At 46.6% G+C, this 16,050-nt stretch overlaps 1 protein-coding gene across 2 annotated transcripts in view; it reads left to right on the forward strand.

The window, feature by feature from the left end:
* The window catches only part of sez6b (seizure related 6 homolog b), an 854,076-nt gene that overhangs the window by 800,063 nt on the left and 37,963 nt on the right, over window positions 1–16,050 (forward strand). For both annotated transcript variants that reach the window (XM_080210324.1, XM_080210323.1), the window contains exon 12: window positions 11,596–11,787. In XM_080210324.1, coding sequence (XP_080066450.1) covers window positions 11,596–11,787 — 192 coding nt within the window. The remainder of the gene's footprint in view (window positions 1–11,595; window positions 11,788–16,050) is intronic.

The following is a 16,050-nucleotide window of genomic DNA, read 5'->3' on the forward strand; positions in this document are numbered from 1 at the left end:
CTAATAAAATTGTAAGCAGACTGTTTTCTTCCCCAAATTTTATAGGACTTGGGATTTAAATGACTTGACAGCTTGATATTTCCGCTGAGCTTATGCCATTTTACGCACGTTCATGTTTACTCTTAACAATTCCAAAGGGTACCTCACCTCTCCAAATAACCCAGGCTGCTAGAGACCTTTTCCAAGCCCATGAGTTGTGTCATGGACATCCCAGTCACAAAAGCCTTATCTGTTCATCTATACATCCAGTTGCCTCAGTGATCCACAGATGTTTGAACAACAATCTACCCAGTACAAGTTGCGAGTGCAGGGTTGGTGATGGGACTTCTGGAATCTGGGCCCTGATGCCATTTTGGCTGAAGTGCAGAGGCCCGCTGTCTCTGCAAAAATTCTACCCTCTTTCTCTCTCCTTGCTCGATCTATCCTCACATGGTCTTACTCTCTCTCCCTCCTCAATCCTTCTCTCTCCCCCTCAATCTCTCTCTCTCTCTCTCTGTCTCCCCCTCAATCTCTCTCTTTCCCCCTCAATCTCTCTGTCTCCCCCTCAATCTCTCTGTCTCCCCCTCAATCTCTCTGTCTCCCCCTCAATCTCTCTCTTTCCCCCTCAATCTCTCTGTCTCCCCCTCAATCTCTCTGTCTCCCCCTCAATCTCTCTGTCTCCCCTTCAATCTCTCTCTCTCCCCTGCAATCTCTCTCTCTCCTCCCCTCAATCTCTCTCTCTTTCCCCCTCAATCTCTCTATCCTCGAATGATCTCTCTCTCTCTGTGCTTGATTGTCTCAACTTGCTCAATCTATCTGTCTCTCTCTCTCCCTCGATTTCTCTTTCTCTTGCCCTCACAGGCTCTCACCTTCCTTCCTTTGCTGCCACTCTGAGTCCACACACAACTCCCCCCGCCCCCACCCTGAGTACACCCACCCACTTCACCACCGACTAAGCTCTGATCTTTTCCAATTGCTGTTGAACTTGCTCAGCAAGCTCATTACCCCCCCTGCCCAGCATCCAACCAGCCTTCCGTCTGACTAGCTACTGAACTGGAGACAGGAAGAAATGTTATTCCTCTGAAAGAACACTTGCCTTGAAGAAAGTGGGGAGGCTTCCTTCCCCAAATTGATAATAAAGCACATTCCCTACTTTTATCTAGATAAAGCAGCAGCAACAACTGGCAATAATCCCTGCTGCCTACCAACAGAATGCCACTCTGAGATACCCCGAGTACTCCCATTCAAAATTATAAAGTTAACCTTTTATCAGACTAAGTGGCATTCAGTTACTATTATAAACAGGTTATTGGTGCTCTTGTATCATTGTGGGCGGCACGGTGACACAGCGGTTAGCACTGCTACCTCACAGCGCCAGGGACCCGGGTTCAATTCCAGCCTCGGGTTACCCGGAGAAAATCCACGCAGACATAGGGAGAACGTGAAAATGTGGAGTTTGCACGTTCTCCCTGTGTCTGTGTGGGTTTCCTCCAGGTGCTCCAGTTTCCTCCCACAATCCAGAGATGTGCGGGTTAAGTGGATTGGCCATGCTAAATTGCCCCTTAGTGCCAGGGGGATTAGCAGGGTAAATGTGGGGGGGGTATGTGGATAGGGCTTGGGTGGGATTGTGGTTGGTGCAAGCCCAATGGGCCAAATGACCTTCTTCTGCACTGTAGGGATTCTATGAACATGGAAGGAATATTGCTCACATAAATGTTTTGAATATTTAATAATATAGATTGTTCTCTGATTGAGTAATGTAAATGTATTGTTATTACTCCTTCCCCTCACTGCCAGTGTCCAGTCACAGATTCCAACCCCTAATTGGTGCATCCTAATGTGCAGAACTTCCCTTCCCTCTCTCAAATGATCTTAAACCCGTGCCATTGAGTGATTGAAGCCTCTAAGTGTTCCCAAAGTGTTCACGAACCCGGTAACCCCTGAAGTTGCCTCACGAGCCTTCCCTCCCCCACCCAGAGGACCAAGACCCATTTGCCCTCCCCGCTACAGTCCGTATCTTCCAACTCTCCACCAGCACTGCCGTGGAAAATGAAATCAGATCTCTTCATTCTTAATCCATTCACGTTGACACAAGGGATGGCACCTCGCCAGCACATGTGACACCTTTTTGTTCTAGTCGAATAGCAGGTCAGCCAAACAGATGCATTGACAATACAAAAACATGGGCCAAGTGCGATGTATCCCAGCATCCAGTGCACGAGGTAACAATCAACTATTGGCTGCTGTGACAAGAGTCGGAGGGTTGGTTTGTCAATGTCAGGTAAATGTGACCAGCTATTTTCTGCTGTCAAACCTAGAAGTACCGACTGGCTTTGGGAATTTGCCAACAGTGCATAGTGACAAAAACCTGTCATCTTTTGTAATGCAGCAAACACATCAACAGTATGTTGGTGCATATAATGACTTCACACACACAGAATCCCTACAGTGCAGAAGGAAGCAATTCAGCCCACTGGGCCTGCATCGACAATAATCCCACCCAAGCTCTACTCCCCCATAACTCCATGTATTTACCTTGCTAACCCCCTGACACAAAGAGGCAATTTAGCGTGGCCAATCAACCTAACTGTGGGAGGAAACTAGAATACTCGGAGGAAATCCACGCAGAAACGAGGAGAATGTGCAGACTCCACACAGACAGTATTCCAAGGCCTGGAATTGAATCCGGGTCCCTGACGCTGTGAGGCAGCAGTGATAGTCACCGTGAGGCAGCAGTTATAACCACTGTGCCACCATGCCACCCATGTTCTGGGGTATTGTTCTGCTAGCTTTTTACCATCAGACCACCTTCCACATGCATCCTTCCTTGTCAATAGCTGAAGGTTGCTTACATATCAGACCATCAAATATGCTTATTTACATTGCAAGCCCCTAATCTCCTGTTGCACTGCTGCCTCACAGCACAGCACCAGAGATCTGGGTTCGATTCCCAGCTTGGGTCACTGTCCGTGCGGAATCTGCACATTCTCCCCATGTCTGTGTAGGTTTCCTCCAGATGCTCTGGTTTCCTTCCACAGTCCGAAACATGTTCTGGTTAGGTGCATCGGCCGTGCTAAATTCTCCCTCGGTGTACCCGAACAGGCGCCAGCTTGTGGCAATGAGGGGATTTTCACGGTAGCTTCATTGCAGTGTCAATCTACACCTACCCATGACATTAATAAATAAACTGAACTGAAAGCTGGTTTGACTAACAAAAGGAATCTTTCCTAAAGTATGAACTGCAGCGCCATCTACCCTCAGTAAGATGCAGAACAAGAAGCCGTCTTGTGAAGAGGAAATGAGAGTTGCAATGAAAACTATAAAACAGATCACCAGAGTCTAATTGCTGAAACTTTTGGACAAATGCATGTTACAACATCAAGAGCAGCATCTTTCTTTTTCTCACAAGGCATGAGCTATACATGTGCAGATTATGTTAAAAGCAAAATACTGCTTTGACGAAGGGCATAGAAACTAGAAGCAGGAGTAGGCCATTTGGCCCTTCAATCCTGCTCCACCATTCATTTTGATCATGGCTGATCATTAAATTCAACATCCTGATTCTCCTCTTCCTTCCATATCCCTTGATCCCTTTAGCCCCTGGAGCTATATCTAATTTCTTCTTCAAATCAGACAATGTTTTGGCCTCAACTACATTCTGCAGTGGTGAATGCCACACATTCGCCACCCTCTGGCTGAAAAAAATTCCCTTCACCTCAGTTCGAAAAGGTTTACCCCTTATCCTCAAACTATGACCCCTAGTTCTGGACTCCCCCACCATTGGAGAACATTCTTTCTGAATCTACGCTGTCTAACCCTGTTAGAATTTTATAAATTTCTATGAGATCCCCTCTCACTCTTCTAAACTCCAGTGAATAAAGTCCTAGCTGACAATCTCTCCCATATGACAGACAGGCCATCCTAGGAATCAGCCTGATAATCCTTTGCTGTGCTCTCTATAGCAAGGATATGCTTCCTTGGGTAAAGACACCAAAATACTCAAGGTGATCTGCAAGCTTACATTCAGCAACTCTTGCATGAGGACATCAAGGTCTCTCTTGAGTATTCACCTCCCTCAATTTACATCCATTCAAGTAATAATCTGTCTTATCATTGCTACCAAAGTGGATAAGTTCACATGTATCCACATTTAACTGCATCTGTCATGCATTTGCCCACCCACTCAGCCTGTCCAAATCACACTGAAGCATCTCTGCATCCACCTCACAGCTCACCCTCCCACCCAACTTTGTATCATCTGCAAATCTGGAGATAATACATTCAGTTCCCTCTTCCAAATCATTAATATATAATGTGAACCTTTGGGGTCCTTGCACAGATCCCTGCAGAACTCCACTAGCTCAGTTCTTTTTTATTTAATTCAATAGTGTCACAAGTAGGCTTACAATGGAGTTACTGTGAAAATCCCCTAGTCGCCACACTCCGGCAGCTGTTCGGGTACACTGAGGGAGAATTTAGTATGACCACTGCATAAACCAGCACATCTTTTGGAGCGTGGGAGGAAACCCATGCAGGCACGGGGAGAACGTGCAGACTCCGCACAGACAGTGACCCAAGCTGGGAATCGACCCTGGGTCCCTGGCGCTGTGAGGCAGCAGTGCTAACCACTGTGCCACCTTGTTGCCATGGTCACTGACTGCCAGTCAGAAAATGACCCATTGATGCATCCAGACTCGAAATGTCGGCTCCATTCTCTCTCCACAGTTGCTGTCAGACCTGCTGAGAACATAAAGCTGCAGGCTGCCACTCACCAGTGCCACAGAATGATGCATTCATTGGAATCACAGAATCCCTTCAGTGCAGATGGAGGTCATTCAGCCCATCAAGCCTGTACTGACAACAATCCCCACCCAGGCCCTATCCCCATAACCTCAAGTATTTACCCTGCTAATCCCCCTGACATTAAGGGGCAATTTAGCATGGCCAATCCACCTAACCTGCACATTTTTGGACAGTGGGAGGAAAGTGGAGCACTCCTGGTGCTCTTCAGAGGGAAGACTGCAACGCATTGTTGGAGACCTTAAGTAAGGGTGTGTTTCCCAGACAGGAAGCAGGAGAATCCCAACAGCTTCCAGCAGCCTCAGTATCCCAGCCGCGCACAGAGAAGATTTTTAACTCAATAGTCTCAACTGCCTCGACTAACAATCATGTCCACCAACCCCTCCCACAATAAAATCCATTGGGCCAAAGACATTCTTGTTATCCATGTCAAGTTACATTGCAGGGGCACCAACTACTTCCCTACGCAAAAATGATTCCGAGAAGGGTCGTAATTGTCATTCCTAATGCTAATTATTATCTTGGTAGTGCATTTAAGAGGAGGCAGTGGCCTCGTGGTATTATTGCTGAACTCGCAATTCAGAGACCCAGGGTAATGCTCTGGGGACCTGGTTTCAAATCCCATCATGGCAGAGGGTGAAATTTGAATTCAGTAAAAAATATCTGGAATTAAGAATCTACTGATGACTATGAATCCATTGTTGCAAAAACCCAACTGGTTCACGAATGCCCTTTAGGAAAGGAAATCTGCCATCTTTACCTCTCTGGCCTACATGTGGTTGACTCTTAACTTCCCTCAGGGATGGGTAATAAATGCTAGCCCAGACAGCAACTCCCACCTCCCACCAATGAATAAAAAGAAAAACTCTTGGGCTATGGAGGTATCACAAATCTTCGTTGGGTGAAAGGTAACTGATAACTGGCCTCCCATCAGCACCAGTCAAAAGTGACCAGTTAGTTCACTTCCCCTGGGGCAGTGTCCCTCAGAGGATTGGGTTGTTGTAATGAAACCCCTTACAATTTTAACACTCGCTGTCAGTACGAGTGTAAACAACTAAATCGTCACTTAACTGACGTGCTCCATATAACACCTGGAAAGAACGACGTCAAGATCTTGAGCTTTATTCCTGAATTTTTCATGTCATGGAAAATTTGGCAAGGTTGTGTTCAACTGTGTTTGATCATTTGAGCGATAGATCTATTGTGGAGTTAGCACCACCTTCTGGAGTTTCAATGTCATTGCACCCAAAATTAAATGTTCCTGAACACGCGACCTGGAGGCTTACACTACCTCCCAGAACGCATTGTCTTCTCTTAGCTCATAATCCTTTGCTTCTCCACGACTTCTCCACAACTTCTCCACAACTTCTCCACAACTCTTCTTCATTCAAGCCCATGACAATAATACTCGCAGTGTTAAGGCATACTGTAAAGCCACCCATTACTGGTCTCAGCAACTAAAGCATTGGGCTGAATTATAAGGTCCACCAATTCGGGCGATATGTCATCAGTGGTGAAGCTGCCCCCACCCATCCCACTGTGAGTTTGTAGGGGGTTTGTGGAGTGGTATCAGGTGGACCACCTGCCCATTGCCCAATAGAGGCCCTTAAGTGGATAATTGATGGCCTCACGCCACTCTAATTTAATAAGCGGTGGGAGAGGCCTGAGTTCAAAGTGCAGCCCAACATGTTGGTCCCTGTAAGCAGTTGGCCAGTTAAAGAGGCGGTGGGCCTCTTTTTGGTACCTCAATGCCAACCGAAGCACCCCCCCCCCCCACCCCACAGTTTGTTTCCCCACATCCATTCTCCCTGCCCGACTTGCCCCTGCTCCCTTCGTTATCGCCTGCCAGCCTGGACCCAGCGCAATCATGGAGTTACTTGGATGTCTGTCGCTCAGCTCCAGCTCCTTGACCTACCTGCAACACTGGCAGCGACCACTGGTCCTCCTGTGGCGCTGTCGGTACTATAAAACTGCTGGCCTCCAATTGGCCAACAGCAGCAGTGATACAAAAACATAAAATGCTGGAAAATCTCAGCAGGTCTGACAGCATCTGTGGAGAAAGAGCAGAGACAAAGTTTCGAGTCTGGATGACCCTTCATAAAGTCAAGCAGAGCTTTCAACAGCTTGGGTCACTATCTGTGCGGAGTCTGCACATTCACCCCATGTCTGTGTGGGTTTCCTCCGGGTGCTCTGATTTCCTCCCACAGTCTAAAAGACGTGCTGGTTAGGTACATTGGCCATGCTAAATTCTCCCTCAGTATACCTGAACAGGCCCCGGAGTGTGGCAACTAGGAGATTTTCACAGTAGCTTAATTGCAGTGTTAATGTTAGCCTAATTGTGACACTAATAACTAAATGCACAGTAGCACAGTGGTTAGCTCTGCTGCCTCACTGCACCAGGGACCCAGGTTCGATTCACAGCTTGGGTCACCGTCTGAGCAGAATCTGCGCGTTCTGCCCGTATCTGTGTGGGTTTCCTCCAGGTGCTCCGGTTTCCTCCCACAGTCCAAAAGACATGCTAGTTAGGTACATTGGCCATGCTAAATTCTCCCTCAGTGTACCCGAACACGTGCTGGTGTATGGCGATTCGGGGATTTTCACACTAAAGTCTTTGCAGTGTTAATGTTAGCCTACTTGTGACACAAATAAGTAAATAGATTTTGGCACCCAAATGTGGCATTTGGCCATTCTGCCAACTCTCTCAAAGAGCTGTTTGCAGGCTCCTGTTTTACCTTGAAACTCTCGCCTCTGTCCATGGCACAACAAGTCCAAAGATGTGCGGGTTAGGTTGATTGGCCATGCTAAATTGGCCCTTGGTGTCAGGGGATTAGCAGGGTAAATATGTGGGGTTGCGGGAATAGGCCCGGGTGGGATTGTGGTAGGTGCAGACTTGATGGGCTGAATAGCCTCCTCCTGCAATGCAGGGATTCTATGATTCTATGAACTTTTCATCATGATATTAAAGGTCATAATGCTAACCCAGGTCTGTGCTTTGAGTGGATCATCAGGCTCTGGCTCTCTTGTTGTCAATATTGAGGCCAGCAGACTTATATTTCGGAGTTGGCAGCACTTGGAGAAAGATGAAAGATTGCCCCGGAGGGAAAGGAAAAGCAATAGAAAGAAGGAAAGATCCATCCCTACTCTCTTAAGCCCCAAGCTCATGTATCTTAGGTTATTCTCCACAGTGTGCAGCTCAAATCATTAATCTAGATTCATGTTGGTGGTTTTCCTGGTGACCCTTAAAGAGCTCAACACAGGTTTTCTTGCCTAGACAGATGAGATTGCTAATCTGCAGAAACATTTTCACTCGACTTGAGTTCAATTCAAACATTCTTGATGATTTGTCTCGCCTTCTTTGTGGTGTCAGGACCAATGTAAGTTGAGGCATTCTTTAGACGGACATACCTTTCAGCGAAATAGACTGAAGCTGCTCTGAAATGCATCAGAGTCTTTCTTCTGGTACCTTTCGGTACTTTTATTCTCATCACAAAAGCCAATTCAAATGAAGTCCAAACATGGTTCCCCACATGAGGACAGACCATTTCCAAGCTGACAAGGAGAGACATTGGCTGGAATTTTACCGCCATGCCCATTCCGGAATTCCGGGGGGGTGAGGCTCCCAGAATGGCAATCTCCATTGGCCTTGGGTGGGATTTTATGAGCCTTGCTCAAGACAGGTCGTAAAATTCCAGCCATAGTATCCTATCTTAGTCTCAATCAAACAAGATCCAAGCTAACAGGATGAGGCGCTGCACCCCTTCCCGGGTTTGATCTAATGCTTCATCTTAGCCAAATGGTTGAGAAGACTTTGAAGAATTGCACCAGGTAAAGCCTTGAATTTACCTCAGTGGCTACCCTGACCGTTTACTCTACCCTAGCTTAGATAAACCATGACCCCAGGTGTCAGCACACCCCAAGTGCAATGGGCTAGCCTTGCCTCCTGCCCACTTGTGATTTCACCCCTGCCAGGAAATATGTCAGAGCCCTCAGAACAAATATAGCGCAGTGGTTAGCACTGCTGCTTCACAGCTCCAGGGACCTGGGTTCGATTCCTGGCTTGGGTCACTGTCTGTGTGGAGTTTGCACATTCTCCCCGCGTCTGCGTGGGTTTCCTCTGGGAGCTCCGGTTTCCTCCCACAGTCCAAAGATGTGCAGGTTAGGTTGATTGACCATGCTAAAATTGCCCCTTAGTGTCCTCAGATGTGCAGGTTAGAGGGATTAGTGGGTAAAATATGTAGGGATATGGGGTAGGGCCTGGATGGGAGTGTGTTTGGTGCAGACTTGATGGGCTCAATGGCCTCTTTCTGCACTGTAGGGTTTCTATGATTTTCCATGATCCCTGTTGTGGGAATCATCTCAGGCGGGACAGAACATTTGACGGACCGGTTCAAGGCCCTTTGACCTCGGGTGAGAATTTCCAGTCACAGGACTGGAGCGACCAGGCGATTCCACCCATTATCTCTGCCCACGTTTGGTATTACGCTGTTGGGATCCACATTAACGAGGGGGAATTTTCCACAGTCACTCACCACTGTGCAACATGACCCACACGGCAGAGAAAGGGATTGAAGGTAATAGGGCTTTTCCACTCGATTCTGACTGTCTGTGTGGTTGATTCTGTTCCTCTGACTATTCAGCTTTCCCAAACTGGTTGAGAACATCCCAGTACCTTTTCTTTTGACATTCTCCTTCAGTGGGGTAAACGAACCAAAACCGAACGATGGAAAAAGTATCACAGTGACACTCCTGTGGGGGAAAAAAATCAGACAGAAAAGAAGTTATTATCTTTTCATTTTAAATTTGAGAATGAGATATGAACGGTAAAACCTACAAAAGGCGAGTTTTGTGAATGCTTCTGAAGGATGATTGAATTAATCCACCAGTGAAATGAATAATCTCTTGTGAAGGTAAGAAATGTGAGTGATAGGAATAGAATATTTTTATTCAGACTACAGTCAGTCTAATATAGAGTGGTAGCTATTTTTTTTTTGCCTAATTTGTGCCATTTAAGGCAATGATTTGTTTTTCTCTGGAATAGTTTTCTCCCCTCCATCCTTGCACATTGACTCAAGGCTCCATGGACCACAGTCAGAGAGGTTTACAGCATGGAAAAGGCCCTTCAGCCCAACTTGTCCATGTCGTCCTGTGGTACCTCAGCCAAGTGGACCTAGTTCAGTGAGCGTTCAGGAGCTGCATTCATTTATCAGTGTCACAAGCAGGCTTACATTAACATTGCAATGAAGTTATTGTAAAAATCCTCTAGTAGCCACATTCTGGCTCCTGTTTGGAGACACTGAGAGAGAAATTTAGCATGACCAATTCACCAAACCCGCACATCCTTGGATTGTGGGAGGAAACTAGAGCGCCCAGAGGAAACCCACATAGACAAGGGGAGAACAGAGAACATGCAAACTCCACACGGACAGTGACCCAAACTGGGAATTGAACCCAGGTCTGTGGTGCTGTGAGGCAGCAGTGGTAACCACTGTGCCACCATGCTGTCAATGCAACAACCAGAGCTTCTTATTCTCGCTCCACCCACGCCCACTTCCTACAGGGACCAGTGATTAGTGACCAGGGGGTAGAAGCTCCAGTTTGCCTTTTCCCCTTTACCAATCCAGCTGAGAATTCCTCACAATGGCTTGGCAGGTTAAAGTTGATTCCTGACCAGAGAACGGGCTTTTCCATAGAATCCCTACAGTGCAGAAAGAGGCCATTTGGCCCATTGAGTTTGCACCGGCCATAATCCCACCCAGGACCTATCCCCAACACCCCTGCTAACCCCCTGACACTGCAGGAGAATTTAGCACGGCCAACCTGCACATCTTTGAACTGTGGGAGAAAACTCGAACGCCCGGAGGAAATCCATGTCGACAACGGGAGAATGTGCAAACTCTACACGGATAGTCACAAGCTGGGCAAGCTTCATTTGCTCAGGTTTCTGTGAAGCACCATGGGACATTTTAGGGTGGCACGGTGGCACAATGGTTAGCACTGCTGCCCCACAGCGCCAGGGATTTAATTCCAACCCCGGGTACATATATTGAGTTCGCACATTCCCTTCATATCTGCATGGGTTTCCTCCAGGTGCTCTGGTTTCCTCCCACAGTCCAAAGATGTGCAGGTTAGATTGATTGGCCGTGCTAAATTGCCCCATAGTGTAAGGGGGATTAGCAGGGTAAATTGGGATGGGGCCTGGATGGGATTGTTGTTGGTGCAGGCTCGATGGGCTGAATGGTTTCCTTCTGTACAGTAGGCATTCTACAATTTTATGATATTAAAAGTGCTATAGAAATGCAAGTTGTGGTTGTATTGCAGTGACTCATTGGCGGAGGCCTCCATTTTGAAAAATCTGGCAAACCTTTGAGGGGCACGGTGGCACAGTGGTTAGCGCTGCTGCCTCACGGTGCCAGGAACCCAAGTTCGACTCCTGGCTTGGGTGACTGTCTGTGTGGAATTTGCACATGCCCCCCCGTGTCTGTGTGGGTTTCCTCCGGGTGCTCCTGTTTCCTCCCACAGTCCAAAGATGTGCAGGTTAAGTGGATTGGCTAAATTGCCCCGAAGTGTCAGAGGGATTAGCTAGGGTAAATGCATGGGGTTACAGGGCTTGGGTGGGATTGTGGTCAGTGTAGACAGTCCATATAGACGGTCAATGGGCTGAATGGCCTCTTTCTGCATGGTAGGGATTCTATGATTCTTGGAAGATGCAGCAATGAGCAGTCGAGTTTGGTCAGGCATTCAATCAAATGCAAATGAAGCAAAGCAAAAGGCAGGTTCTCTTTTTAATATTTCTGTTTCCATGTTTTCTTGTCCTAGTTATATTCTGCGCTGACCCTGGTAACATCGATCACAGCAGGAAGATTATTGCAGACCCCAAATTTTCAATTGGCTCCACTGTGCAGTACATTTGTAACAAAGGCTACACGCTGGCTGGGAGCAATATACTGACCTGTTACAACAGGCAGTCTGGAAACCCTAAATGGAGTGACAGGACTCCCAAGTGTATCCGTGAGTACATTAACCTTTACTGGTTGCCCCTGGCGGTCTCGACTTCATCTCATATTTGTACATGCAAACTTTCTCTCCTGAGAAGCCTCTCTCTTCTGGCTGACACGCACAGTGTAGAATTCAGCAGTCTGCTATCTCGTACCATCTAACTCAGTGTACTCTTGCCCCACACATGCTACAAATTGGCTTCTGCTGTAAATTCACACTGGAAGAGGTGATACTTGAGAGTCGGAAAAGAGAGAAGTATTCATTTATTCAATATTTCCAAAACAATAGGCAGAATTTTTCCCACCCTGCTCATCACAGGAATTGTAGTGGGCGGGACACAGACCACCACTATTCCCACGGACCACACATTTCGTTAGTCTTGGGTGGAATCATAGGATCCCGACAATGCAGGAGGGGACCATTCGGCCCATCAAGCCTGCACCATCAATATCCCATCCAGGCCCTATCCCCATATCCCCATGTATTTACCCTGGCTAGCCCCCCCGGACACTAAGAGGTCATTGAGCATGGCCCATCCACCAAACCCGCACACCTTTGGAGAGTGGGAGGAAACCGGAGCATCCAGAGGAAACCTGTGCAAACACAGGGAAAATTTGCAAACTCCACATAGACAGTCAACCAAAGCCGGAATTGAACCCGGGTCCCTGGCGCTGTGAGGCAGCGGTGCTAACCCACTGTGCCACCGTGTTGACCTTGGGATGAGCATGGCCAGAAAATCCCGCCCAATGCCATCTAAGACATTCCATGGAAAATAGTGTATCCACTTGTATTACGAGCATAGAGATACAGCATGATAACTGCCTGAACTATTAACCCACCCCCCTTCCCCATTTTACACTGTGTCAATTGAAACAGAGGCCAGAACTCTCGTACTTCCCATGCCCCGGAATCGGCCATAAAAGTCACCCAGATTTTTTGCCATTTTCTCAAATTTCACAAAATATTCGGCAAGTTAGCTTGATTTCTGAATGTATTTCAAATCTGTGTAATTCCTCAGACAAAAGCAAAAGGTGACGGATGCTGGAAATCGAGAACGAAAACAATGTATTTTGGAAGTACTCAGCAATTTTGTTGGTTCTTCCATGAGACGTGGGTGTGGTGGGCAAGGCCAGCAGTTGTGGCCCATCCCTCACTAGCCTTGAGAAGGCAGTGAGCCATCTTCTTCAACTGTTACAGTCAAGCTCAAATTCATTCAGTTAATGACTTAGATGAAAGGACCAAGTGCCCTGCATCTAACCTTGCTGACAATATAGAATTAAATGAGAGAGTAAGCTGTGAGGAGGACACAAAGAGGCTGCACAGGGGCATCGATGGGTTAAGTGAATGGGCTAGGAGGTGACAGGAGGAGTGAAATGTGAGGTTTTTCATTGTGATAGGAGGAATGGAAAATCAGATTTTTTTTTTAAACGGTGAGAAATCTTTGAATGCTGGACGCTCAGAGAGATTTGGATGTCCTCATACAAGAAACACAGAAAGTTGGCATTGAGAAATGTCTTCATTCTGAATTGTTGCAATTTTCAGCTCTGGGGGCTGTGAGCTATTGAGTATATTCAGGACTGAGATCATTATATTTTTAAGCACTGAGGAAATCAGGGGACTGTAGGATCAGGTGATAAAGTCGAATTGAGATCCAGGCTCAGCTGAATGTGCATGTGCATGAGCGAGAGAGGGATGTGTGTGTTTGTGTGAGAGAGGGGCGAGTGTGTGCGCGAGAGAGGGGCGAGTGTATGTGAGGGAGGGTGGATGTGTGTGAAAGAGGGGTGAGTGTGTGTGAGAGAGGAATGAGTGTGTGTGGTGTGTATGTCAGAGAGAGGGCTGAATGAGTGTGTGTATGAGGGAGAGAGAGTGTGTGTGTGTTCGTGTGTGTGTGTGTGTGTGTGTGTCCCGACATGAGAATTAACTTCCCAGCACCACTTCTCTCATTAGAAATGAAGAAAGGTAAGGATGAAGTTTTTCTAAACAAGCGAACTTTTAACTTATTATCAAGTTAACCACTCCTAAAGTGGGTGCTACTTCCAGCAGTTAATGTTAAGGAGCATTGGGAGTGTGGCGTGGCTGGGGTTAATGTAAGGGGGCCATGTAGCTGGGAAATATTTTTGTGACTGTATGCCTCTTCCCCATTCCTTAATGTATGCATAGATATAGCTAGGAAAGACTCAACATTTGCTTTCTGTGTTCATGCCTAGTTCAACACAAAAAATATAGCATCGACATTACAAAGAACAAGGAACAGTACAGGAACAGGCCCTTCAGCCCTCCAAGCCTGTGCCAATCATGTTTACCTATCTAACCAACCACTTATATCCCTCTATTCCCCATTTGTTCATATGCCTATCAAGATAAGTCTTAACTGTGGCTAATGTAACTGCCTCAACCACCTCAGTTGGCAGTGCATTCCAGGCCCCCACCACCTTCCCTGTAAAAACAAAAACTTCTCCTGCACATCTCCACTGAACCTTTCCCCCTTATCTTGAACTTGTGCCACCTTGTAATTGTCATTTCTGCCCTAGGAGAATGCTTCCAACTATTCACCCTGTCTATACCCTCTCATAATTTTATAAACTTCTATCAGGTCGCCCTTCAGCCTCCATCTTTCCAGGGAGAACAATCCCAGTTTATTCAATCTCTCCTCATACCAGGCAACATCCTGGTAAACCTCTTCTGTACTCTCTCCAAAGTGCCCACGTCCTTCTGGTAGTGTGGTGACCGGAATTGGATATTCCAAATGTAGCCGAACCAACATTTTAGACAACTGTAACATAACTTTCCAACTTTTAAACTCAATGCCCTGTCTGATAAAGGCAAGCATGCCATGTGCTTTCTTCACCACCTTTTCCATCTGTGCTGCCACTTTTAAGAATCTGTGGACCTGTACTCCCAGATCTCTTTATGTGTCTATGCTCCTGATTGTTCTGCCATTTATTTTATAGCTCCCATTTGAATTGGATCTACCAAAATGCATCACCAAAATGCATCTTTACATGTGCAATGCATCATGAGAATGCATGGAGTTCCCCAATGCTCTCAGGAGATCACCACGTCTTCCTGGGCTCAAAATGTTTAAGAAACTTTGGAATATTAAACTGCAGCCTCTCCCAGACATTGTAGTTTAAATGATTCACTTTTAATACCGTTTTCACTGACATTCCAGTTCACTTGAAGTGGCAGTTCATCGTTATCACAGAAATAATATTTAACAGGCTAAGCTATATTTACAGGTAAAGTGTGTTGGTTGGCAAAGTCACAATTTCTGAAGCAAGCTAAACTAGGGGAGCATGGTGACACAGTGGTTAGAACTGCTGCTTCACAGTTTTAGGGACCTGGGTTCAACTCCTGGCTTTGGTTACTGTCTGCATGGAGTTTGTATGTTCTCCCCATGTCTGCGTGTGTTTCTTTCAGGTGCTCCGATTTCTTCCCACAATCCAAAGATGCACGGGTTAGGTCCTTGGCCATGCTAAATTGCCCCTTAGTGTCCTGGGATGCGAAGGTTAGAGGATTAGCAGGGTAAATATGTGGGGTTACGGGGCTAGGGCCTGGGTGGAATGGTTGTCGGTGCAGATTCGATGGGCTGAATGGCCTCCTTCTGCACTGTAGGGTTTCTATGATTTCTATAATTTTAAAGCATGCAGCCTTTACATGTACAAATATGCAGTTTGAATTGAATTCTTGGTCTTCTCAATTTCTGTTTGCTTTTGGTTTCTGCATCCTGTCTGGTATTTCTATCCAATTTCATGTCCAATTCTGTCTTTGGACCCCATCCCAGTCTTAGTTAACATTTCACTCACTCCTCTGTAAACTTTCCCACTCTCTCCCATTACACTGTTTATTCAGCATCATAAGCTCAATTTTTGCCCTGTAGCAGTTATCCACCCCCTCAGACTCCCCCACCATCACCATTATGCCATGTAGCAACAGTTAAAGTTTATAAACTTTAACTTTATTTATTAGTAACAAGTAAGGTTCACATTAATACTGCAAAGTTACTGTGAAATTCCCCTACTCGCCACACTCTGGCACCTGTTCGGGTCAATGCACCTAACCAGCACGTCTTTCAGACTGTGGGAGGAAATTGGAGCACCCAGAGGAAACCCACGCAGACACGGGGAGAACATGCAGACTCCGCACAGACAGTGACACAAGTCAGGAATCAAACCTGGGTCCCTGGTGCTGTGAGGCAGCGGTGCTAACCACTGTGCCATTATGCCACCCTGTATTCTACACTGGAAATATGTAAATGAAATAACAAGATGCTTG

The sequence above is a fragment of the Carcharhinus amblyrhynchos genome, chromosome 23, assembly GCF_965287045.1.
Source record: "Carcharhinus amblyrhynchos chromosome 23, sCarAmb.v2.hapA, whole genome shotgun sequence".
Classification (NCBI taxonomy): domain Eukaryota; kingdom Metazoa; phylum Chordata; class Chondrichthyes; order Carcharhiniformes; family Carcharhinidae; genus Carcharhinus; species Carcharhinus amblyrhynchos.